The sequence below is a fragment of the Thermobia domestica genome, chromosome 6 (assembly GCF_964235325.1).
Source record: "Thermobia domestica chromosome 6, izTheDome1.hap1.1, whole genome shotgun sequence".
Lineage (NCBI taxonomy): Eukaryota > Metazoa > Arthropoda > Insecta > Zygentoma > Lepismatidae > Thermobia > Thermobia domestica.
The window spans coordinates 41,338,180-41,364,731 of NC_137459.1; the positions used below are offsets into that span (position 1 = coordinate 41,338,180).

At 36.6% G+C, this 26,552-nt stretch overlaps 1 protein-coding gene across 2 annotated transcripts in view; it reads right to left on the bottom strand.

The window, feature by feature from the left end:
* LOC145687960 (phenylalanine--tRNA ligase alpha subunit-like) overlaps nucleotides 1–26,552 on the bottom strand; it is a 74,609-nt gene that overhangs the window by 34,499 nt on the left and 13,558 nt on the right. For both annotated transcript variants that reach the window (XM_081761567.1, XM_081761566.1), the window contains exons 3-9: nucleotides 24,950–25,167; nucleotides 19,504–19,725; nucleotides 17,277–17,392; nucleotides 14,015–14,199; nucleotides 12,406–12,541; nucleotides 11,153–11,375; nucleotides 8,272–8,373 (exon numbers count right to left, since the gene is read on the bottom strand). In XM_081761567.1, the coding sequence (XP_081617693.1) occupies nucleotides 8,272–8,373; nucleotides 11,153–11,375; nucleotides 12,406–12,541; nucleotides 14,015–14,199; nucleotides 17,277–17,392; nucleotides 19,504–19,725; nucleotides 24,950–25,167 (1,202 nt within the window). The remainder of the gene's footprint in view (nucleotides 1–8,271; nucleotides 8,374–11,152; nucleotides 11,376–12,405; nucleotides 12,542–14,014; nucleotides 14,200–17,276; nucleotides 17,393–19,503; nucleotides 19,726–24,949; nucleotides 25,168–26,552) is intronic.

Sequence of the window (26,552 nt, forward strand, 5' to 3'; positions counted from 1 at the left end):
CCTGATAACTTCAGTATCGATATAATAGTGTATAGTGTACAATTTGTTTGAATAATTATCAATTAGTGTAAGAATATTCTTCATAATTGAGGAATTCAACCCGATTTGCAATAACCTATTGAAAACTATGGTACTCTGGAAGTACTTTGAAATGGGTATTTTTGACCTTGCAAGAATACGGAATGGAATAATGTTAACATTTTCTAAACTTTTGGTATGTAGAAAACTATTATTACTATTTTCCATTTGCTTTTTTGGAGGTTAATAATTAAGAAAACAAATGGTATTGATTTAATTTGTAATTTGTAATGAAGAATTTATGTATTTCTGGCATACATTAAATGGAACAATTCGGACAAACTAAACTGTGCATGTCTATGAATCAGTTTTGTCCATAGGGCTTTAAGTTTTGTTTCGTTAATTTTGATTATTTAATAAAATTTGTTACTTCTTTCTTTTAAATCCAGCATTTGTTTAGGTACTATTCTTTATTGAAAGAAACCTGAAAATATGCATCTTTCTTCTTTTTTGACAAAAATAGATGCAACAATTTACAACTTCTACATTCTGCCAAAATACATCTCTGACCTCCGAGCTGTACTTAACACTGATACCTTTAACACATCGGGAAGAAAGCAAATAACAGCGTATTTAAATCACACATTGTTCTCGAAAAATTATAGAGAAGTCAGAGGTAATTCGAGTAGTTAGTCCACCACATTCACACCCAGCAACTCACCTCCTGACGTTTCTTGCCGAAAGACAACTGGTACTGTAAAAAAGAGCCGCTTCCCACCTATCTTCTCTAAATTCTTAATCTTCATTTAGTTCGATTATAAAGATCATTTCAAAAGAACTCCAATTTATGGACCACTATCATTTTTATTAAGTTTTAGGTGTACTTCTGAAAAATCTAGCCTCATCGTTGCAATGAGGACCACGCATTATACACTTTAAGTATTGCAAGGACTTGGCAATATTTAATTTTCCTCATACATTTCTTTCCTGCTGATTTAATAGTGTTCACACAGTTCCCATTTACTGAATTAAACAAATAATAATACCAAGGTCGATTCGCGAAGCATTAAAAATTTCAATGTATTCAGGTGGTTAGGACTACATTTTAAATTTTAGGTCCACGTCTCATATAGTCTCGGTGCTGAAAAAGACGTTAAACTTCAACAAACATTCAGTTCGTAAAACTATCTGTTAGTAACACTTTTTTTTTTTTTCTAAGAAATATTTATCGGCAATCGAGAAAGTTTAAACATTTTACAAGTGTGATGTGTATGTATATCCTTCATAAAACTTGCTGCTTCTGCTTCCACATGCCACAATAGGATTCATTTAATCAGCATAATTTCGAATTCACTTCTTGTAACACACACCTCGTACACATTTCATGCACTTAGCTTACTAAGTGGTCAATTCAACAAATATCTAATCTACACATCCCTTCTGGCTAAGCGGTTAGGGTACGCGCCTTTGGCGTGGGAGACCCGGAAAGTAACTTCTCATGAACAATTCTACAGCGCACACGCACACAATTTTTCCCAATCATAAAGGACATCAGAAAAATGTCCATCAACCTGCGAGTGAGTGTAGTTTACACCCTCAGATTCCCATTTGATGCGAAATGAAGAAGTGTATCCAGTAGCGGTACTGCATCAAAGTTTTCCAAAAGTTCGGTGATATTTCGTCGAAACCGTTCGGAAAATTAAGCAAGTTTTCGGCTAAAATATAATCATACTCTCGAAAAAAGTTCGAAGAATAAATAAATAAAATAAACACCAAATTAATAATAGCGAAGTGAAAATTATTTTCGTTCGTTTTCTTTTAACTACCATGAGATAGTTCATCAGAAGTACCTACCACAAGTCCAAAAGAGCTGACCTATACTTTAATGAGGTCTTGGACCATGCCTAAAAATAGCAAAAACTTGTCAGTTACACCACGACAACGTACCTAAACACCCAATTCAGTATTTTCTGAGCAAACAATCTACAGCCTGTTATAATCTCAATTCTACCAATACAGACTACTACTGCTTTTTAAATACTCCCCAACCTAAATATGAACCGATCCGAGTCACGAGAAAGTCCTATTTTATTCCATTACAAAAAAAAAAAAAAAAAAAAAAAAAAAAAAAAAAAAATCTATCTTCCAAGATAACGAAGTTATTGAGAGAAGAGCGTGCAGTCGCAAGCAGACTACTTTAAGGGGCACTAGGGTTTCAGATTTCTACAAGAGTAAGTGTACTTTTTCCAGCTAAAGGTCAGATACTTCTTGAATATAACACGAATATTCAATTAATCATTGCCCGATCGAGATGGTACTACTTAGAACATATTCTGAAACAAATACAGGACGTCCCGTTAAGGCCCAATATAGTCGACACTACATAATCAGTACACACATGCAACAACGTCATTTTACATGTAACAACCCCTTTTTACATATGCATGCGATGTATTCAAAAAACAGACTTTTATGAACAAAGTATACTAAAAAGTTATGTCATACAGAAAAAAAATAATGTGTGGATTTCTTAAGTTGAAATATACTATTTTAATTTACACATGTAGTTTAATTGTGTATATATATTTTGGTTTGGGTGTCTACAAAACTTCCGTCAAGAAAAAATAATGAACCTAATATTACGACATCCCGTCATGCCTCACGAGTTAGGCTCTTCGCTAAACTCACTTCTACTTTTCTTAATTTTAGTGATTAATTTCAGATTATCAGATAATGAAGAATATAGAAGGTGATGGTAAGGCACGTAGTATCTATAAAGCTCTTTTAAATAAACTAATAACTATTTTGAAATTTCTTCTTATGGAGCAGAAATTTGAATGCGCAGCTTAAGACATCATAGTTGTCGGGCACAAAATTTATACACTATACGAGAGGTCTCATAAACAATTGTTAGTTTTTTTTTTCTTTTTTTCTAGTAGTTTGAAAATTTGCAGACAGTCTTTGATTTCTTTTCCAGCTGGTAGTACAAAGCATATGGGTTTACACTTGAGTAACAGTTGATTCAATACAGCGGTACCACTATGCAGTAGCACCCAGAACAGCGTGGAGCTATTCGGTTTTTATGGAGTGAAGGTGTGAAACCGGTTGATATTCATCGGAGAATGAAGACAAAATATAAGAGTCCCTGTCTGTCACAGCGGCAAGTCTACGAGCGATGCAAGAAATTCACAGAACATACGACTTTATTGACTGATGCTCCCCGTCCGGGTCAAATTCATCGAGTTCTGACAGAGCAGTCCATAGCTGCAGCGGATCGGTTTATTCAAAAAAACTGGTGCGTCCCCCTAGTTGAAATGATTTCCTTCTGAATATGAGCTTCGATTCAGTACAACACATAGTGCATGACGAACTCCGCTACAAAAATGTGTCCACCAGGTAGACTTCTTGACAGCTCATGCAGGAACTGAAAGATCGTCGGATTGACACATGTCAAGAGCTGATGAAGCGTTATGAAGTGGGTGAGGATTTTCTAGCTCACATTGTCACCGGGGATGAAAGTTGGGTACGCCATTTTCAACCGGAGACGAAACGTGCAAGCAGAGTGGCGACAGTCTTCTTCGCCGAAACCAACAAAGTTTCACAGCCAGCTCTCTGCAGGGAAAGTCATGTTGACTTTATTCTGGGATAATAATAATCCTATTCTGGAACACTACATGGCCCGTACCACAGTGACTAGTGCGACCTACACCGACCTCTGAAGCCAGCAATACGCACAAAGCGAAGGGGATTCCTGAGTGCAGGTGTTTTCCTCCAACATAACGCCCGTCTTCATTCTGCTCTGACAACCATGAAAACGATCGATGACCTACGCTTCAAGTGCTTCACAGACACATACACACACCATACTCGTCAGATTTGGCAGCATAGATTTCCACGACTTACGTCCATTAAGGGAGCATCTTGAGAGCAGAAGTTCAAGTCTGATGAAGATGTTCAATCGGCTGTGCATGAGTGGCTTCAGCGTCAACCAAAAGATTTTTCTTACGCGGTATCGAAGCACTTCCTATTCGATGGTGTAAGTGCACTGAACTGGGAGGGGACTATGTAGAAAAATAATATACAAGCGCACATTCTCCTTGAAGTAAAACTGTGGTTTTCACTTGATTCTCCCTCGTACAAACTCTAGTAAGTTTTACAAAATACTGAAAATTAACAAAATTATTACAACCTAAAGAATTTTGGTGGGGGAGAAAGTTGATAATTTGGGGAACCAAATTGTGACAGAAAGAATATATTTTTAAGGAAAGTTTTCTTCTAAAATTTGTTAAAAATAAATCTACGCTAAATTGAAATTAGTTACAGATTGAAAGTGTTATACAAGTATATTGGCAATTTAATGGTTTCTTTCTTTCTTTTCTTTCTTTCTATTTTTTTTTTTTTTGTAATTTTTTTCCTTTTTCCTTAAAGTATTATTGTTTGAATACGTGAATGTACTCACGCTTAACACGAGCCCTTAGACTGGGACTTACATATTCCTTTTTATTATTTTTTTTTTGGAAAATAAAATTGTACATAAAAAAGAAAGTTCGCATTTGTTTTTATTTATAATCATGATAATTCTGTATTTATGTTTAATGCCATTTATTGTTGATGCTATTATTTTGTTGAGCTCCATAAAAAAATTATACAATAGCGTTTGATCGTCCATATCGTCTTAGCAGGTGATCGGTTGTGTTGCTCATAAGCGCTCCATGGTTATTATTGAAATTCGTTTTTTCCTTTCAACCAAGTTTTTCAATATCAGGAACGCTAAACTTCTCTGCTATAAGAGCGCGTTACACTCTCTCTCTAATAGCGTGAGCCAAAATACTACACAAACTCTGGGTGCTTCATAGAACTTAGTAATTGAAAGGATCTCACACAATTTGATATGCCGAAGAGTTGTTCACACATTCTATAAAATATACTTGAAGTGAACAAAAGCCTTTTGTGCAATCTCGCTCAAAAGTAATTTGAGATTGTTGATCTAGTTAATTCCTAAGAGCATTGATTGAGAATATACAGACTGTTATCAAAATAATGGAAACACACATAATTTGAAACATGTAACATGTGCGAGTTTTTAACACTGAAAATGAATGTGCACAGCACCTGGTCATGATAAGTGGTGTGTTAGGTGAACGTCTGTAGTACGTCAGGCGCGGTAGTTCGGAGGCGTGTGTTGCAGTGGACAGGGTGGTGATGAAGGTGAACAGTTTCAATCAGGCTAAATTGTGAATGCGCAGTTAGTTGGCGTAAGAGTATCTAAGGTTACTAACGTACTTGGTGTGCTGCGAAGAATATTGTCCAACGTGATGACGCCCTACAGAACTAAAAGCAAAACAAACACTGGCGAATAGTAATTAATGGACGGAAAAGAAGCCTTGGTAACTTTGATCACAGGGTATTGAAGAAGACTCACAAACGACGAATAGTGAACGGGACAAAAGTGACTGGCGGAACTGAACCAGAACCTGAAGCAGTCTACTGCTACAATCACAGTAAAATGCATAACTTAAACATCCGCAGTCGGGTTCCAATTTCCAAACTACTTATCAATGTGAACAACGCTTCAGCGCGTAGAAATTGATCCCGAGAAAATGCAAAGTGGACAGTCCATGACTAAATACGTAAGATAGTACGACTATTTTTCCACCTATTTTTAACAACAGACCGTGTTGATGTATAGCGGACATGCAAAGAAGTTTATGCTCTGAACTGTCTTTTCCCTGCTGTGAAATTTATGGCGGCAGGTCTATGGTGGGCCGAGATTTCCTTGTATTCCGAGAGTCCTGTGATTACGCTCACAGGATGCATTACTGCCAGTGACTATGTGGACATTTTAGATGCCCACAGGGGTCCTATAGTTGTAATGTTTCTGACAAATAACGCAGTTTTCCATGATTACAATGTCGCAATTCACGCTGATGGAATCCTTAAAGCCGTGGTTTCTTGAACATTGGAAAAACTAGAACACCTCTCCTGGTGCATCCAATTCCCAGATCTGTATAATACTAAACATCTGTGGTGAGTTCTGGAGCTGACATCCTCTTCTATCCTTACTGATGGAACTGAGCGCTGCTCTGACGAGGAATGGTAGAATATTCCTCTAGAAACCATTCATGACTTGTACCTCCATTCCACGACAAATCAGCTTTCTGCAGACTAAGAATGGTTCCACGCCGTATTAAGGCTTTACCAGGTGTTCCCATTATTTTGATAACCAACGTGTAGTGTTCAATGCATTATATTAGAATCTTTACGAAGTTAAAGAAAGCTACACTGAAATTATATAGTTATTCCAAGGTTGCAGAGAAATTAATGGAAGTATTACACAACTTTCCAATATATCTGTACTCTTGATTGCTACGCTGTCTGGAACCTAAACTTTAAAACTAAAATACAGAGAAATAAGATCTGTATCCGTAGTAGAAAAGCAAATAATATCGCTCAGCAATTATACCTATGACAAGGGCAAGGCAAATCTTAAGAAGTCAACAGAAGCAAACAAAGCAATAGCATGTCAGACTCAGGGCAAAGGATAAAAATTACAAAAAAATTAAATAAAATGAAATGTTTAACATCCCTTTAGGCTAAGGGAGACGGATGCTTAAGGCAAGTCAATGATGATCGAAGAATTCGTGAAATGAGAATGTCTGAGGAAACAGGAGTACCCCGAGAAAACCCACGGACATGATGATGTCCCAATTACTTGGCCGGCAATCGAACCACGGTCCCCACGCAACAGAGGTAAGCGCTCTACCACTGAGCCATCGTGCCCTCGATAAACAGACGCAACGAAGCGAAGCTCAGAAGCAAATTAAGTGTATTGTTTGTATTAAAATAAAGACGTGTAAAATACTTTTACTTTGTATCAGTTCCACATTAGAAGTTAAAGCCAGCATCTCTCTACCTATTATGAGACATACTCTTACGTGGTGAATACACACGAATGAGCGAAAACAGTAGGAAAAAAATCCGCATTTTTGAAAGTGCTCTTTCATTTTCTCGATTAAAAAAAAAAATAAATAAATAAAATAAAATAAAATTGTAATAACCAATTTTAATAATCTAATATGTGCTTTTCGGAACGACAGGAACTAGAATTTACGAAGTTTACACTGCATATTCCATTGAATTACTGAGAATTATTAGATTTCGACACGTACTATTTAATATATATGGTGGCTAAAAACATCTGAGAAACTAAGCAGTGGTGCAGAACATTTACCAAAACATCACCCAAACCAAATATGAAACCAGACTAGTGGAGAAGCTAGGAAACAAAATCATACATTCTCCTGTAACGAACTCAAAAATAAAAGGTAGTTCATGCGTACCAAAATGTACAATTTACAATAACTGTTTCTAAAATCATGTTTAATAAGAAAATAAATAAATTAAAGCAAAACCAAGTAATAAAGCTTAGCACTGAAATTTTATTTCCACTGAGGACTGCGTAACGATACACAAACACCACAACATTAAAGCAGCTGTCTTCCAAACTTATACAATTATCTACAAACCAGGTTCATCCAACTAGGATTTCTACATTCATACATACATTTCAAGTCACAATAAGGTCTCTAAGTTTATGAACAATACTTTCTGAGAAGTGAGATCGCATATACAAAAGGACAGACAGCACTCAAGGTAAAAAGTTATTTACTTAAAAAGGCCCAGAGAAAGAATTAGGTCTATACACCAAAATTACATATCGATCGTCTAATCCCAAACGCAAAATATTGAACCATGAACATGTCTGATTTACAGTTCACTAACATACAGTTTATCCAAGTGTTTTTGATTACTTTTATTTCACTTCACTGTCGCGTAGGCAAGAATTATAAAATACTGTTATCATTAAATAATGGCAGTGTGCTCACAATGTCTAGAAAATAAACAGTTTGTAACTCCACCAATACTTCTACGTGTCTTATGATACAAAAGTTATTTCCTACGTAAGTTTTCTTAGGTACAATATCTGTTTCGTAAATAAATACTAGCATGTAGAAACAAACAAACAACTTTTTAAAGCATTCATACTGGTATTTCACTTAGAACAGTCTCGCCTAGTAACGGAGAAATAAAGCTCGAAATACTTCTTTTAATACTAGGTCAAGAATTTAATACTGGGATTCTAAAAAGTACTTCCAATGTATCTTAAATAAAGAATAATGATAATAATTAAAAAAAAAAAACAAAAAAAGACCAAAGTATAAACATGCAAACACATAGCAAAGTAATAGTTACTTGTTTAAACGGCAGATTGGGTTGTCGTGAACCATCTGCAAATTCACTTTGGGTCCAACGAGGTCACGAATATTGTCCAACCCATATTTTATCATCGTTGGCCTGAAAAAAAGAAAGGTGGATTATGCAAAATCATATTATGAAGACAGTATATTAAGACATGTGTATTATGCATAATATTAAGACAGAGCACAATTTTAATGAAAATGTGTCATATTTTCATAAAACAAAAATCTGTGAATAGTAAACATCAATACGGTTGTAATTGGCTTTGCTTGCTATTACTAATATACTCATCAATACATGTATATTTGGCAATCGAATGTAACAGATCTTGCATTAATAATATTTACTATGATATCTGCATTTTTCCGACTTTAGTGGATCATTTGAAAATAACAAAGAATAAATAATAAAAATAAAAAGTGAGCTATTCAGTACCTAAAAAATAAATGAACCAATAACTTGGACTAACCTTACCATGCGTCTATTAGTTAATGATTACCAAAGTTTTCATTCGAAACTCGCGTCTTCCTCTCGGGAAAGGGAGGGAGGACTTTCTTAAAGCCTTGAATGCAAACTCCTAAAAATCATACCGCATGACAAAGAAGTATCAAACAAAATCCTTTTTTCTAGAAATAAAAACACCGTATTTACGCGATTCTAAGACGCACTTTTTTGTCGATTTTTTGCCTCCAAAATCAAGGTGCATCTCAGATTTGAGTTCTACAAATTTAGGCCAGATTAATTGGAGTTATACCAAAAATTGCCAATCCCGTTCGTCAGGATTCTGTAAAGAATGTGTATTATGTGTGTACAAACAGAATGCAAAACTAAAATCGTGCATTTTACGCGAAATAAAAACCATTTAAAATTAGCCCGTAAACCAGTGGCAAATGAAAGAGATGAATCATTCTTGTGAATTTATGACAACGGAGATTGTTCCTTCCCCTCCCACATACCGTGGCTGGGAGAAAAGAAACAAGTTTAAATAACTGCTGATTAAATGTTTGTGTGTGTGTGTGTACATACTGGTATAATATGATAGCGATAATGGATTGCTATAAATCTGACGCAAGCAAGTGTTGTACCGTAATTACATAAGAAAAAAAAAAAAAAAAAGTACCAGCTGATGCAGATGAATATACCGTAAATTTCAGCAGTAAGTTGAATCTTTCTTTATTTTCCCATAACATTATTTGTTTTCCCATGTTTATTAATTTTTTTCATTCTTTAAAATAAATACAGTATTTTTTTTTTTCCCGTCAACGGTGCGCGTAAATACAGTATACAAATATCTTGCTATTATAGTAACAACCATTCAACTTCTGAAATTACTAAAAACTTACCAGATTAGTGCAGATGTATTATAGAGTGCCCTCGAGGCTATAAATCGTAGTAATCTTCTACTTGTGAATGCCGTAATGCTCTCAAGAGTGCAACTTCTGTTATTATAATAGAAAAGTACTTTTATTTCTAGAAGAGAGGTTTTGCTTGAACTTCTATACCATAACAATTGATGCCACGTGATCATATTAGGAGCTTACAGCCAATGCTTTAACGAAACGCCGCTGAGGAAGATGAGAGTTTCCACTGAAAATTTAAGCAACTATTAAACGATATACGTATACCACGTTAATATTTGTAATCATGCGTCACGTTACTACCTTAAGCTGTTGGATCAATAACTATTTCCACCTTTTGCTCTAGGCCAGGAATCTGAAGCTGAAGTTTGAGATGTTATAATTGTCTGGTACTAAAGTTTCTCCACACTATAGACGATATTGAAAGCACAATAGAACTTCAATTATCCGCATTATTATTAATACTAATAAACTTATCGCGCTCGCATCATATTAATTCAATAGATACAAGGCCTCCTTGAAACCTTTATCATACGCTACAGTGTCGTGAACAGGGTTCACATGCCCCAAACGATCTTTTGTACTTAAGAGTCGTCTACAGGGAGATCTAAAACATTTATCCGTCGTACACTCTATAGAATATCCAAACCAACGTTGAAGTTTGCTGTCAAATACATATACCGGACATATGATTCGAGTAACATGCGTATCTGACCTCAAGTGGAATCTTCTACATACGAACCACTCGTGTGAAGATCCCTACTTAACAACGTGATTCAATGATAAGAGAGTGTTGTGAGGAAAATACGTAATACTGAAGGCCCTTTCTTTGTTTACAGAAATTTATTTTTATTTCTTTCTTCTGCCTTTGATGACTGTTTCCTAGAACTGTACTATCTAGAATATCGTGAGTACAATATGTTATAAAATAAATTACTACCCTCATAAGAACCTCACTTCTGTTACTAAAAGATCACATCATTACTTACAACGAATGTATTTGCTCAACCATTACTCATACATTTTCTTATAATATAAAGTTGCTGCAGGTGTTTTTCTTGACTCGCAACATTATTCAAAACTAATCAAATCTTTATCTTAGTGTCCTGCAGTTATCCATAGGATGTAGATGTAAGGGTGGTAATAAATGCTTTGTGGAATAGCTAGTAGAATGAGAAAGGACAAGGAAACGAATGAACCCCATGAAATCTAAGAACACAATGTTCTATTCACATAGCCAACAATCGAATCAGAATTCCTTCGCACCAGACGTGACTCAGATAATGAGTCAACCATACCCTTTCACTCAAATGCTGATCATTCTTAGTGTCATACGGAAGTTGTTGAAACTACTACTATAGTGTAACTAATATTTTCAACTGAAACTACAATTTGTCGCTGACGACAATAAAGTATTCTGTTTACTGCTGCGAATGGATTAAAAAAAAAATCTTTCTTCCTATCACGCATATGAATGTGAATAAGGAAACGAGAATACAGAAAATTTATTCAAGTACCTTTCAAGAGACAGTCCCCATGCAATCACATTGACGTTTTCTGGAAGTCCCATAGGAAGTAACATCTCAGGTCGAAACACACCGGAATTGCCTACTTCTACCCACTTTTTAAGTCCTGCGTGATAACTAAAGATTTCCATACTCGGTTCAGTGTAAGGATTATAAGCTGGTTTGAAATGCAATTGTGTAATACCCAGCTTTTTGAAAAATTCGTGTATAGTTCCTGGAAAGAGAGAAAACACATGAATTCACATTGTATTCACTACAAAATAGATTTCTTATTCCAGTAATGACATATAAAATATTCAGAAATAACGTAACAACACAGAAACGTTAAATATTGTAAACAGAACTAACTGTGAATCATATATTTCTCTTACTCTCTATAAAATAAAAATAATTTAGGTTACAAGTATTAGAAATGAAAATTAGAGCTATTTATGTTATCAAAAGATAATTAAGAGAACCCGGACTTTATGCAGAAACACCAGCAAATATTTTAATTGAGCAAATTTGCAAAGTTCATCGACAATTATCAAAATTTCCGAATAAACCTAACTTCGGCAAAGTTCACATATTTTATACCGACCTAGGCATTATGATTATTATTTATTTAAAAAAAGAAGTTACATTATTTTCCCAATATGTGAGGGTTGGTCACTTTCTACATAACGAAGTAAAACTATGTCATTTGAAAACAGTTAAAGGACCATGTTAGGAGGGGAAAAAACTTTCTTTTAGAATCCCTATATTTTTTTGTTCGCACTCAAAACTGAAACAAAGATATCTATTCTTCGCTCCTTTAAAGCCTTTCTTGCAAGCTAATAGATCAAGTATGATATCCACGTATGTCAGGTACGCACAGAATTTATGAGGTAAGTAAATATTCATTTATTCTTGAAGGGAAGTACAGGGTCCAGAAGAGAAATCTGACCGTTTTCAAACTGAAATTGTGATGAGCAAGTTCATACATGAGATATTCAGTCTAGTCCCAATTTTAATTTGAAAACAGATTTCTCTGCAGGATTCACTATATGTTAAAACGCATAAGAAAACTAGGAAATATATGTAAACATCCTAAGAACCAATAATATTTGATTCACTTAAGATTACAGATTCTTTTCAACATCAAGCTCATATGACACACAGTACAATGAAAGATCTAACCACATGCGTCCCAATCAAGAACCACATTAACAAAAAGAGATAACTGACTTCAACTAAGCAGGAGATTGCTACACATAATAACTTACCTATTAGATCTCCCAGAGTCAATCCATAGTCAGCAATCACTCCTTCAATCTGATGAAACTCTGCCAGGTGCGTAGCATCTAAAGTTTCATTTCGGAATACCCTGTCGATGCTAAAATACTTCACAGGACTAAATTCCTTCAAGAAAAGGAAAGAAAGAACATTATACAAGTTTTTGTTCCGTGAACTCTTCTATTTGCTCTTTACAAATACACTAACTTTTTGCTTAAAAAAACAACGTGCATGATACTTACTTTTAAACGATACAAGATAGCCACTAAAAGAACGAAACAGATTCATGATTATAACTCTTAACTCACCAATGCGTCTAAATACTTATTAATGGCAAGCTTTCCAATGGAAATCCCACCTTCGTCAGTTGGTTATTTTCTACAGTAACACAAACTGCTGTTTTAACCATATCTCATTATAATTCTAATACATTATTTTTCCAGTTCTTTTTTCTGAGTCACTGTTCTGAAGTTACGTAGAAAGAAGTTTTTCTATACATTGGCTTTCGTCAAAAATGAGTTGAGCTGATTTTTGATGATCCGAAAAGTTCCCTATAGTTACTCTAAAAAAGACAAACTACATCAATACATCTGTATATTACTAATAAAACTAAAACAAGATTCGTGATTTTCACATGTGGAGTGAATCATCGCATCAATAGGACCACTGCTTAAAGAATCTTCACATAATGAAAAGTTTCAAGAACAACTCATCTGTTATTTCGTACTTACTCGTAAAATTGACAAATCATTTATGTACTAACAGCTTCAATAATTATCTCTGTACATAAAAGAAGAAATCCTGAGTGAATGACTGATTAACGTCCAGGCCAAGCCAGAAACTTAAAAAAGTTTTACGTCCCACGGTTATGCCGGCTAGGCTAAAGGAGACGGTGATGATGAGAGATGAATGAAATAGTGGGAAGAAACAGGAGAACACCGAGAAAACCCACGCACACGGTGTTTATCCACCACAAAGTTCACTTGGCGGGAGAAATTTGGACAGTACATAGGACTTCTGATATAAGGCACCAGAAAAAAAATGGAAATTCTACGCAGAATGGGGGAAATAGAGATCGCAATTATTATAGCAAACTATCCGTATCTGGGAATCTTTGAGGGCTAAATTTCATGTCTCTAGCCAGCTGGGATCGAACCAAGGACCCCAGGCACCAGAGGTGAACCATCTACCACTGAGCCACCGCAGCCCCTTTTTAACGTCATAGGAGGAGGTTGTAAAGTCACTTAAAAAAATGTGTTTGAAATGAATTATCTATCAATTACTAAACTATGAAATTATTACAAGTTGTGTCAAAACATTATTTTAGTTTAGGAAAATAGGTTACCTAAATCAAGTGTTGAAGTGTTCTCCATCATTTTCAATGAACGATGTTACGATATCGAAGAAACTGCTAGTGTCAAGCGAATTATGGCTGACGCGTTAAAATGGAAGCTATGAGGTGCAATAAGAACAGCAACATGTGTTTATGATGAAAATAACTTTGACGAATGTGAAACGTTGTCATAGAAAATTTCACTATTAATAAATATTTGGACGCACTCCTGAGCTCAAAATGATAATGGAAGATAGCCTGCTTACCTTTTGAGCCAAATTATACAACATTCGCGCGCTAACAGCGGTTGTATGCGTCCTCAATAAATTTTTCTTTGCCTCTTCAATCTTCCAGTCATAGCCATATCCCTGAGACCCATAGCCACCTTCACTATGAACTTTCTTCACCCGTTCCAGATAATCTGGGGGAAAACCACTAGCAAACTGAGGTTCTGTAAAATAAGATAAAACTAATTACAGCAATTTCATATATAAGAAACAGTTTGAGAAGTTAAAATATCAATTACACGTCGGAAGAAAAATTATATAAACATTACAGAAGGTTGACCCGTCTTTGTGTGTCTGATTTTAACGTCTTACCTATCTTACGAAAAACCAAGAGACCACCGTCGGTTCCTTTGATATGAGCACCACGTGTTTTGACAACAGACCTGCACCGTATCTCTCATTGTAGAAGACTCCGTTGAAGTACACGATCGGGAATCTTGAGTCACTCGTCATGACAGGTTTCCAGAAGCCACGGACAGTGGTGACACGTTCAGATGTAAGTGCTCTCTTCAATAGGCCAAACACGCAAAAATCCATGGGACTGGTATCGTTCATCTTCACTGCTATGTTCTGGAAGCCTGGATGCCGATGTCTGTTGTTATCTGTTGCACAAAACTGTGAAAAACGGAATGTATGTGATGAGGCCTTATGCCATGTGCATATGGACTTCATTTATCGCATTTCCATACAAACGGGGCAGATGTAATGTATAAATTGGTGTGAGGGTATATTGCTGATAAAATGCGGATCTGGTTTGCAGTTTTCACGCACCTGTCGAATCGTTAATTTGCCTTCATAGCAGCATCCCGCGACAACCAGAAATCCCTTCGAGAAACTTGCTTTGCACTGACGAATGAAGTCAGGATGGGTTTTTGCGTCTCGTGAGGTGTACGAATTTTGCCACAATCTGATAGCTAAATCCATCCTTTACTGAATGTTGAACAAACGTCCCCTTTTCCCCGGATAGATGACGTTCGTAGAGGCGCCTGCAGTGAGTCTTTCTCTCCCACCGATAGGCCGAAGTAAGGCCACGTCCACGACTTCTAAACACCAATTGGAGCTTTAATTTGGCACGTGAGTTGCGGTTTACAGTTGACTGTGCCACGTGCAATCGTCTTGCCACCACACGTTGGGTAGGAGGGTTTTCTTGCAGGGTCATTCGACGCTACACCCGAGCTACAGGTTGAATAACCGCAGTACACACTCATTTTCTACTCCCCTTACTGAGTGAACGAAATGCTGGAAGGTCGTGGTGTTGTTGACCCCAATGCATATCCATTTTCTCTGCACTGTTTTTGAGTATGTGTCACGGAAAACTTGGCGTAGAAAAATGTTAAAACGTAACCTTTCTCAAACCGGTTCTCCTTGGGACCCATGATGCACAAACCACATACAAGCGAATTTGTTGCGATACTTGAGGCCTTTGGCTTTCTGCTGCTATTTGAATTTATTCGGATCGGTCATATCTGTGAGCAAGGATGAGGTTTAAAATCGGACACATATAGACGGATCAACCTTATGTTAATGATAAATAGGAAAAACAACCGATTTGTTCACACTATATCCTCTATAGGTACTAATACCGACACTGTGTTGTCCAATACAACAGGAATTAAGACGCAGTGTGCATTGTGAATGGCTGAGCACCGACCTCAAAAGTGAGGATGTTTGGTTGGTCAAAAGGCACACTGGGCACAGTGTAATGATAAGTGTACTAGCACGGTAAGCTAAAATTCGTTGCTCTACTGATCCTAACGCTCCAGGTAAACATCTTCTCTTTCAATTTAATTACGTATGCATATTTATAATGATATGGAAGTACAGCACTTACTTCACCATGTCTGAGAACTGAATATTTTATAAAAGAAGAGACTCTTGAGATGTACAAATGCAAGGGGCTTGGAAAAACATTTTCTTTTTTAAAAAAAAAAGCAAATCGGTGGACGCACTCTAGTTCCAGCGACTTGTTTATAGTTATTAACGACAAAAATGCTTTACTAAAATGTTTAATAGTGTTTGCAATAACTGTCCTGAAAACGTAGTAAATTTCGAGGAATAAAATCATTTAAAATTTAATAATAAACTAAAACCTCATTAAAACTACTCCGTATATATTACATTTGTTGAGGTCGCTTAAATTCGAGAGAGAGAACTTACAACACTATCCACGAATTTTTCATTTCAAAAAATCTGACACGACATAACAGTAAAAAATTACGGGGATTCTGTGAATAATGATGTTAAGCCAACATTATACTTAAAGCAGCCGTTTAGTTTTAATTTTGTAAATTGAACTCTCTGAAGCTCGGAATAAAATATCTCTCGAACAGAGAACAACATGTAAAGAACTTTTGTATTGTGTCATGGTGTATGATATTTTTTTTCTTTCCTGCCAGAGTGCATTTAGGCAACCAGTAAAACCTATATCAAGATGTATAACTTCCAGGTACTTGAGATGATGTTACGAGTAGGCAACTAAAACGGCATTTGGGACATGGTGGTTGCATAACCTACAGTTGTCGAAAAAAAATTGCAGTGGCAGTTTGAAATCAATAAAGACAGCCAACCCCGAACAGAACATAGCACTAATAAGTACTAGAAGTGTAAACGCACTTTTTTAATTGTAGAATCCAGTACGGCGAAACGAAAACTGCACTTGAACAAGTTATAAGAAGTTTAAAAAAAAAAAGCGGAAGTTTTATTTTTTTCCCAGAACAACTGACTTCTTTAATCGGAAAAAACCTCCGTCCCACAAAAGCCAGCTTGATTTTAAAAAAAACAACTTGACGTTAAGATAACTCGGGCATTTTATTTTATTATACGGCGTTAATTTTAACGGAGAAGAGTTCATTATTTGGGAACTTTCCAGCACGAAAGTAACACAAACCATACCCGTAGAGAAACCTGTCAAACATATTTATTTTTGTAAATGTCCCTGCCAACTTGACGACATCTACATTTTCAATGAAAAGGAAGCAAGTAACTGTCGCTGGCAGGCATGGCCAAAGTTTAAGACATCAGACTGGCCATCACAAACTCATCTGTTGCGGATTCGAATCCCGCTTATGGTATGGGTGGTATATATTATCTTTTCACCATTCATTATATTATCACATCTCATTTTTTTAAGTTCCCCCTACACCAATGGGTAAAAATGTGGGACGTAAACGTAAAAAATTAACTAATTAATTATTGTCATACTATAGTAGGAAAGCCTGTAGATAATGTTAGATTTTCTTACCCGATACGAAGAATGTGTCGTGTGCATCACGAGCTGGGTGCTGTTGAGGCTGGAACAGAGCGTCAAAGTTCCAGAAAGAGCTCTCAATAAAATTATTGGTAGGCATCTCAGTGAATCTAGAAAAAGATCAAATTGGGTAGTACAAAGAACGAAAAAAACATTTGAAGTACTATTACATTATAATGAAAAACTATCTTCTTAAAAACGTATAAGTAATAAGAAAGTTTTACAATTTTTTCATTGATTCAATATTATCAAACTACACTTTGGGTTGCAAAATATACACAGTTTCTTTCATAAAGCTCCAACTACTCACTTACAAGCTTCCTATTAATACTAATAAATATAATTAAGAAACTTTTTATCCTCAAGGAAATGATTTCAATTCAAAAGAAAACAACTTTTGCTACAATTTCTACAAGAAATTGCGTGTCTCAAGATAGTAATTGCATTATTCACCTTTAATCACATTTGAATTGATCTCATTTCGAGTTTAGTGTCTCCTGCAGCAGCGAGGTTATATGAGACGTGGACCAACAGCTTAATGTGGAATCCAAAACAACATGAACTCCCTTAGGGAATCGAACTCCGGTCTTCCACGGTAAAGACGTGTATACTAACCATTTAGCCACGAGGGAAGTCCCCTTTAATCAGAGAGCAGTGGAGTACATGTTGGAACTGTTGCCAGCACCACGAAATATAAATAAACGATGCATAGATCGACATATCTGTTAATTTGTAAACAATATAGAAATAGTTTCAACTCGGTTAAATTCTAATAAAACTTTCGCCAAGCTGCAAATCATTTCATATTAGTCACGACAGCCACTGCATAATGGTGAGTCTCACCGCATCGTTGCTCGTGCCGCCTATTCCTCCCAAGCTGTTGATCGAAGGCTGAATAACAGGCGATGCTGTATCTCACACATTGAACAGATTTCATCATTGCGAACACTAATGAGCTCAACGTAAATAGCTTACCGTCTGTAGAAAGTTCTATGTCAAGTTCCAAATATACGAATTACGACCCGTTAGAAGAAAAAACGCAAGCCTCGAAAGTCAGATTTGCTGAAGACTTCCGAACAGACGGAAAAGAACTCATTGTCTGCTCTTATAACAACGACCGTAAATGGAAAACAGAAAAGAAAATCAGGAAGCAATTTACTAGGGTCACTAGTGGAAAATAAGCTCAAAATTGGCTTACAAAGTTTGACGTGTCAAATAGCAATTTATTTGAAACTGTTTTGTACACCAAACATTGGTGCAATATTGTCCAGTAGTGCATAAAATGCCGTTATTTGGGAGATTTATGGAAAATAAGGCGAATCAGAAGATTCAATGTAACTTTGAAATGTAATCAAAATGGCATGAAATTAGAATAGTTCTGGGTAGACCATAAAGTACTCTATCGTGTAACACTTAGAACGTTTCATTGCGTTATCCTAATCCTCCCTACCTTACCCTGTTAGTGAACTAGTCTGTGTTGTTGATACATCCCCCATTTTCAAAGAACACGTTCTGAAATAATTTAGGACGTCATGATCTTAATGTACTGACTAAGAATAGACACCTTTAAAACATTGACTTATTTGCTCAGTAGTATTTAGCACTTATTACAAAATTACGCATAAAAGTTTCAGTCTTACCATTGGTTTCTGTGTTTAAAAAAGAAATCGGAACGGAACGGAATTAAATCAACACGAGAATGGAAAAACAAGATATGTCAGTTCTTGGCCATTTTCTGATTTTTCACACAGGTAGTTGGTCACACTCAGACCTATATTCTGGAAACAGTATATAAATGATTTCTCATCAGTGAACTGGAAGTATTTAAATTGAATTCATAAGGTTGAAATTTGACTGCCTCTACACATAATGTTTTGCCATCATCGTATAGATATGTAAGGCTTTGAGGGTAGTAAGGGCAAACTCTGCATCGAGTCCTTTTTTTCTATTTAACCAAACTAATAATAATAATAATAATAATAATAATAATAATAATAATAATAATAATAATAATAATAATAATAATAATATAGAAGAATGTTTCGTTAAGTTCGCTCTTACTACCCGGAACGCTTCATATATATTTCTAACAACGTCTCTCTTGCAAGATATGTTGAATTTGAAAGGGGCAATATACTTAAAGAATCATCATTAGGAATTTAGATTTCCTTGAGGAAAGAAAGAACAACAACTTGATTTTGATAAAATAGCAAATACTCACCCCATCTCCAAGAATATTTCACGGAATTCTTGACGCACTTTCAACAATGGATGCAAATGTCCTCCAGTCGGTGGGATTCCTAACGCGTCAAAATTATACTTCTTGAAAGTCCTAGTTTTCCAGGAACCATCAGCTATCATATCAGGAGTTAAATCCGTATCAGGTTTCGTGATAGTTGTGGTGAATTCATCACCCCGGGACAAAATATAGCTTTTAAGTATCCTGGAATAAAAACAAGCAACAGGTGACATTATATAAAGGGAAACAACCATTTTTTCCATCATAGTATACATTTAATTGTAATAAAAGCAGAAAAAAATCAAATCCTTAATTCCGTCATTCGAAGAAAGAGGCCTAACGTCCATTTTAGAAAAAGCGATTTCGTAATTTTAATTTTCTTATTATATAATCACACAATCCTGAATTCCAAGATGATGCGCCGCCCGCCTGGAAGCCTTACAGCTCCTTTTTTGTTATTTATTTTTTCTTTCCTTTCTACTTCTTACATTCATTACTTACTAAAGTGATTTTAGAGACTCCTTCTAGCATACACTTTGCTAGCATGAGTGATTATGTTGTTGTTGTTATGTTCCCTCTACTTTTGGATGAATATCACGTGTGCATAAAATTATCTTTACAACTTAGACTTTAATAAATTTAAAATTACACTAGAAAATAAACGGTTTCAACGTGTGACAAAATAACTTAGTTTTATTTTTATTTATTTTTTTATTTTCCAGGTAACGCAAATTTGCCGAAAAATGTGGACGCTACACGAGAAAGCTCAGTGTGTAGCCTGTTTCGTAGAGACGAAGTCCGAGACGAGAGTGCAACGGAACTTTCGGACACGGTATGGAAAGTGAACCAACGCCCCGACCAACTATTCGGGCTTGACATATGGAAACAGGTAGTGCTCTCCATAAACACGGGTGCGGGTCACACATCTGTTTCAGACGCCAACGTAGACAAGGTACGGCAGGCGTTTGCAAGGAGTCTGACAAAATCAGTGCGTACGGCGGTCAGAGTCTTGGAAATGTCATGATCAATAGTGCAGGAAGTCTTGCATAAGAGATTACATCTTTATGCCTACAAGGTGCAGCTGCCTCAGGCACTAAAACTTACAGATAAACCTCTGAGCGAACAGTTTGCAGTGGATATGCTAACGAAGACTGGCACAAAAAATGCTTTTTTTCTTGTGTGTGTGTGTGTGTGTGTGTGTGGAAAAGATTTGTTTCTCCGATGAGTCAACTTTTCATGTATCCGGCAGACTGAATATTCATAACGTTCTATATCGAGATAAGAGCATTTTCATGTTACATGTGAAATGGAAAGAGATAATCCCAAGGCCAACGTATGATGGGGAGTTGCGCACAATTGCATCATTGGTCTACTCTTTTTCAGCGAGTCTACTGTCAACAGTGGTATTTACGTGGACTTGTCACAAAGGTTTGCTATGCTACAACTGTAACACCCGTAACCTGACGTCATATTCTAGCAAGATGGCGCACCACCTCACTCGTCTATACCTGTTTGTCAATTTGTGGATGCAAAATTTCCGTATAGGTAAACCGAACGACATGGTCCGATTCGGTGACCGCTACGATCATCTGACCTCACACCACTAGACTTGTACTTATGAGGTTTTGTAACGGATCACGGGTACCGAAACAAGGCTACAGTCATACAGGACTTGAAGAGACACAGTCGCAATGTATTTGAAAATATTGCCGTGGAGTTCCTGGACAGTACATAGAAAGAAACTAAATACCGACTGAACGTATTCTGTGTCACTAGGGGTACACACATTGACGTCTATAAGGAAACACAACTTGATTTTGATTTGATTTGAGTCTAGTGTACCTTTCAGCAGCGACGCTATATGAAACGCGGACCTACCGCTTAACATGGGACCCGAACCACAAGAGATCCCGCTGAGAATGGAACCGGGATCTCCCACGCCAAAAAGTTGTAAAGATAATTTATGGACACACGGTATGTATATACACGCTGGACCATCTATCTTGATACGTTCGTGTAGCTTTTAAACTAATAGATATATAATGCTGAAATTTTCTAACATGCAAATATCGACAGGAGAACATTGTTTGACATACCCTACGATACCACCAGGTTAACAGTGTTGCCAACCCAACATAAAGTCAAAATCAATCCACCTACTATCACTGTAACCCATAGTTTCAGCAAAGTTCGTGAATGACTGTTTCTGCGTTTTACATGTTGTTCCAAACAGACTTCCAATTAGATTTAAATGTGAGGAACCTAATAGCCAGGCCAGATGCAACAGTATGGTTAAATAATTTTCAAATCGTGTACGAACGCTTTGAAGCCTTTGAAGAAGGTAGTCGTTGACTTGGAAGATGAGAATATTGCAATATTCCCTCATACTGGCAGTGACCACAGTTTGTCTCATATTGATAAGCATAGCCACACGCTTCAACACTGTTACTAGCAAGCAGATGACGCACATCATCGTCACCGATGGAACACAAAGAGGATCTCCTTCAACATTCCTCCACAAGCATAGCTGAAGATTGGCTATACAAGAGGACGTCCCACGGCAAAAAAAACGTAAGTTTTCAACAGGTCACTCCTCACCCAATATCCCTAGCAGCAAAAAACGTAAGTTTTCAACAGGTCACTCCTCACCCAATATCCCTAGCAGCAAAAAACGAAAGTTTTCAACAGGTCACTCCTCACTCAATATCCCTAGCAGCAACGGGCATGACATACTCCTTTCTCTCCAAGGACAAGAGATACATAACCCTACCTCTGTGCTGCAATGGGTAAGAGATATTCCCACCTTTCTTCCGTGCTGCAACGGACAGGAGGAATCACAGACCCAACTGCTATGGACAGAGTCATTCTTAATCGTCAACCTCACCCTCCGTGCTGCAACGAGCAGGTTTCCTTGTACTGAACTTTGAGGAACTCTTAGAAACTTACAGAAATGGCTTATTTGTCACCTGTTGCGTTACAAACTGTACAAAATACTTTTAATAATAAAAGGTGAGAGACAAAATAGCCGTCTACTGCTTGTTCTAACAAATATTACAATATCCACTGCACATGTATCAAGAAGATGGCAACACCTGCCTATTGAGATTGCCCAAATGCAGATGCTGCTTGATGTTTACATTCACCTGTATGATTTCGAATTGAGTTTTATTTACTTCCTTCTGCAATACCAAGGTTATGATGCAGAAGACATATTATTAACGTGGGCTCGAAACGTGAACGAGGCTTCAATCTAGTACAGTTGATGAGTGCAGAGACCATCATGCAAGATCAAGGCCGTTTCCCACCAAACAACTTCACCTTCAACCACTTTCCTGGGCCCAGCTTTCACTGGTATGAATCTGGTATGAAAAAATAGCCAAACACCATCACTCCCCACACATTGTGAGTGGAAGATTTATTAGGCTTTCCATTCACTCAATGACATGGATCATTGGAATACAGACAAAAACGCGACTTTTGCCCCACTTACATGTTGTTGGGGATGATGTCATTAAAGTTGGAGAATGTTACTAGGTTCTTAGTGCTATGTACTAGATTTGTGTGAAGAAGATGAAGGTCACCTATTAGTTTATTTATTCGTTTCTATGGTCTCGATTTTGATTATATTAATTAAATGATGATGTTATAAACTAGATGTAATACTAATTAGAAAAGGTTGTACGCTTGATATGCAAGCAACTTCTATGAACAATTCTGAATATATAATGTGGTTTACGGACGATTCGTATATGTTTCAGAATAGCGCTGGCTAAATACGCATTCAATAGGAAAAGAGGACTGCTAACATCAAGAAACTGTCGCTGGACATTCGAAAACGATTTATTAAGACACTGGTATGGAGTGTGGCGCTTTACGGATCAGAGACCTGGACATTGAGAAAAGCTGAAATATCCAAGCTGGAAGCATCTGAAATGTGGTGTTGGCGCATAATGCTCAGCATATCATGCACCGAAAGGAAAAGGCATGAAGACGTACGAAAGGAAGCTAATGGAGGACGACAGATCATGAAGATAATAGGATAAAGAAGAAACATCATGCTTGGCCATCTTATTGGATCACTGTGCTGATAGAGGGAAAGCCAGAAGGAAAACCAGGAAGAGGAAGACCAAGGCTAGAATATCTAGATGCAGTTACAAAGAAGAGACCTTATCAAAGTATAAAATAGCTCTCCCAAGGGAGAGAAAAGTTTTAAACTTTCCAAGCTGCTCATCAACCTGTAGCTGAGGTGACAATGAAGTGGTGTAAAGCGTAATGCGATAGCTGATGACCAGACCACGGTTAAGCTTTATGATACTTATAACAAACAGATGTTGGAATATTACGAAGACTGAAACAACTACACGTTTCCAGTCTGCTACAGTCGAAAGTGTGTTCTTGAACCCATTGAAGACGTGTAGCTTAATGACCATAGTAAGAAGTGACCTTTTTTCGAGGTACTCGATTAAAAATGTCCACTGCATAAAGTTTATTCTCACTAATTTCCAAAAAGTTGGTTAACCGAAGACTCCTTTGCACATTTACTCTGTCTGTGCGTATTTCCGTCCAGGAGACAAAAAAATTAAGAACCACTTAATGGATCATCAACAATTTTGAACAGGGTATAGAGGCTCAAAAGTTCTGAATTAGTTTTGTGATGGAGACGATCCACACACTGGACGTTGATTACCACAGAGCATAAGCGGTAATAGATAGCGAGAAGCAATTTCCTGTATTCTGTTAAGCATCCCAAAAATCCTCAACTCTATTGAGACCAGAAGTGACAAAAATCCACAACTTTCGGTTTCAATTTTGATCTACAGAGAGAAACAACGGTAAATGATTATGAAAAGCGTTTTATCTTTCTTCGAACAATTTAACGTCCTAGAAACAGGTACAATCTCCTCTCTTAGTCCTCTGTTCAATCCGCAAATGACACAAATTACAACTTCTGGTTCTAACGTTGATTACTATAAAGCAGAAACGATAATAGTGAAAAGCGGTTTTCTGCAAACAATTAAGCATCCGAAGAATGCATTCCATCTCCACACTAATTGCTCTACTAAAATCGGAAGTCGTAAAAATATATTACCACTTCCGGTTTCAATTTTAATTGACAAAATATCACGCCACACAAACCAAAGTCCTTCACGTGGTATACAAGAGACATTATTACTTGTTTATACAATGTGCTTAACATCGACAATCAAATCCTATGAATAATGGCTAGGCCAATATTTACTACAGGGAGGTACAGCATATCCGAAAATACAATATACTGAAAGTTAGAAACACCGAGAAACAAAACAAAATAAAGGTGGAAGTTATACAAGAATTAATACTGAACATTCAACGGGCTCACATTTCCATGCATAATCATACCAATCACTGTAAATATAATACTTTAACGAACAAAAATATGGCGACTTACACTTGACGAATTAGTAACCTCTTCCTGTACTCGTCCTTCAACTTGTCATCTACTTGATCAGCATTGTTGTTAACTATGTGTTGCATATCTGTCTGAACTTGATCTGTGATGGAATCAACATTCCTATAAATAAGAATCGGGTTTTTACTGTTATCTACACGAAGCCATTTAAGAGACATTGCTTTTCGGAAGCCGATTGAAGCATTTCGACCAGAGTTCTGCAAAGAAAAGACATATATAAGGTAAAGTTATTATACAGGCTGGAACTAATGAACAAATTTAAATTTTACATGATCATAGAAAAAAAAATCTTCGGAGCCTGAAGATGTATATTATGTCAATATGTACACACACACACACAAACAAATAATTATTCAGCAATTATTAAAACTGTGTCTTTTATTGTTTTGCAATCACACTCGCAAAAACAACACTAACACGTTACTGCTCATTATCTGTTTCCTCTTCGGCATCACTATCTTTTCCAATTTTGACTTTTGATGGCCAAATAAAAACAAAATATACAATCTTTACAGAAACGTGACTAATGGGATTAGCAATTTTTGGCAAAACTCCATGTAATCAGGCCTAAATTCGCATAACTCAAATGTAAGACGCAGCTTGACTTTGGAGGCAGAAAAAAAAATCAACAAAAATGTGCATCTTAGAATCGCATAAATACGGTACTTCGAATCGTGGACCACCATTTCAGCACGAACGTATACTACATGAATTCTATACATCGAGAAATAAATGGTGTCTGAAAAGAACAGGATATTTTGAAACGGATATAAAGAAATAATTCAGTTGAACGGTTTAATCATGACAATGAATAGATAAGCTGAAGAAATGGGTACGTTTATGTCTTCTAAATAACATTATGCAGATGACCATTTATGCACAAACATTTCTGCAGTCGACTGTGTTAGACGTTGCTCTTACGGAGATCCGTCAAAAAACACAGACGGACAAAGTCAGGGTGTTTTGGAAATATCGGAAAGATAGCAGGCCAGGAAATAACTTGGTCACAGAGCTGCCGCAGATTTCTGTATAGAATGGAACGTTGCCTAATCTTCTTGCTGGAAATAGGCATTATCACGTTGGGGGGAGGGGGGAGTTGTTCTTGTGCAACAAATGAGTACAACACAGCAACATAACGATCGGCCATTACGATGACTGCTAACTCATCACCACCTTTATAGCGCCACACAATGACAGCGTATCGCATAATTATTTTGATGGTGTGTAAAAGAAACTAGTGTAACTGATGCGGATTTCACTTGGCCCGACAACGAAAATTTTGGGTGTAGACGAAGATATTGAGGTGGAAATGAGAGCTCAGTCCAACATTAAGTGCTTCTTCATGAAATCATTGTCCTCGTTTACCTTGGTTATCAGTCGATTACGAACCACCTACTTCGTGAATTATCATTTAGTTTCAGATGCTGGACTATCTGCAACTTGTAAGGATAGAACTTTTTAAATTCTGCATCAATATTTGTTGCATATTTAACCAATGTAACCATAGATATACCAAGAGATGTTACGGGTTTCGCTCGATTCAGAGAGTTTCAATATTCTTTTGTGTATGGGCAGTGCGTGG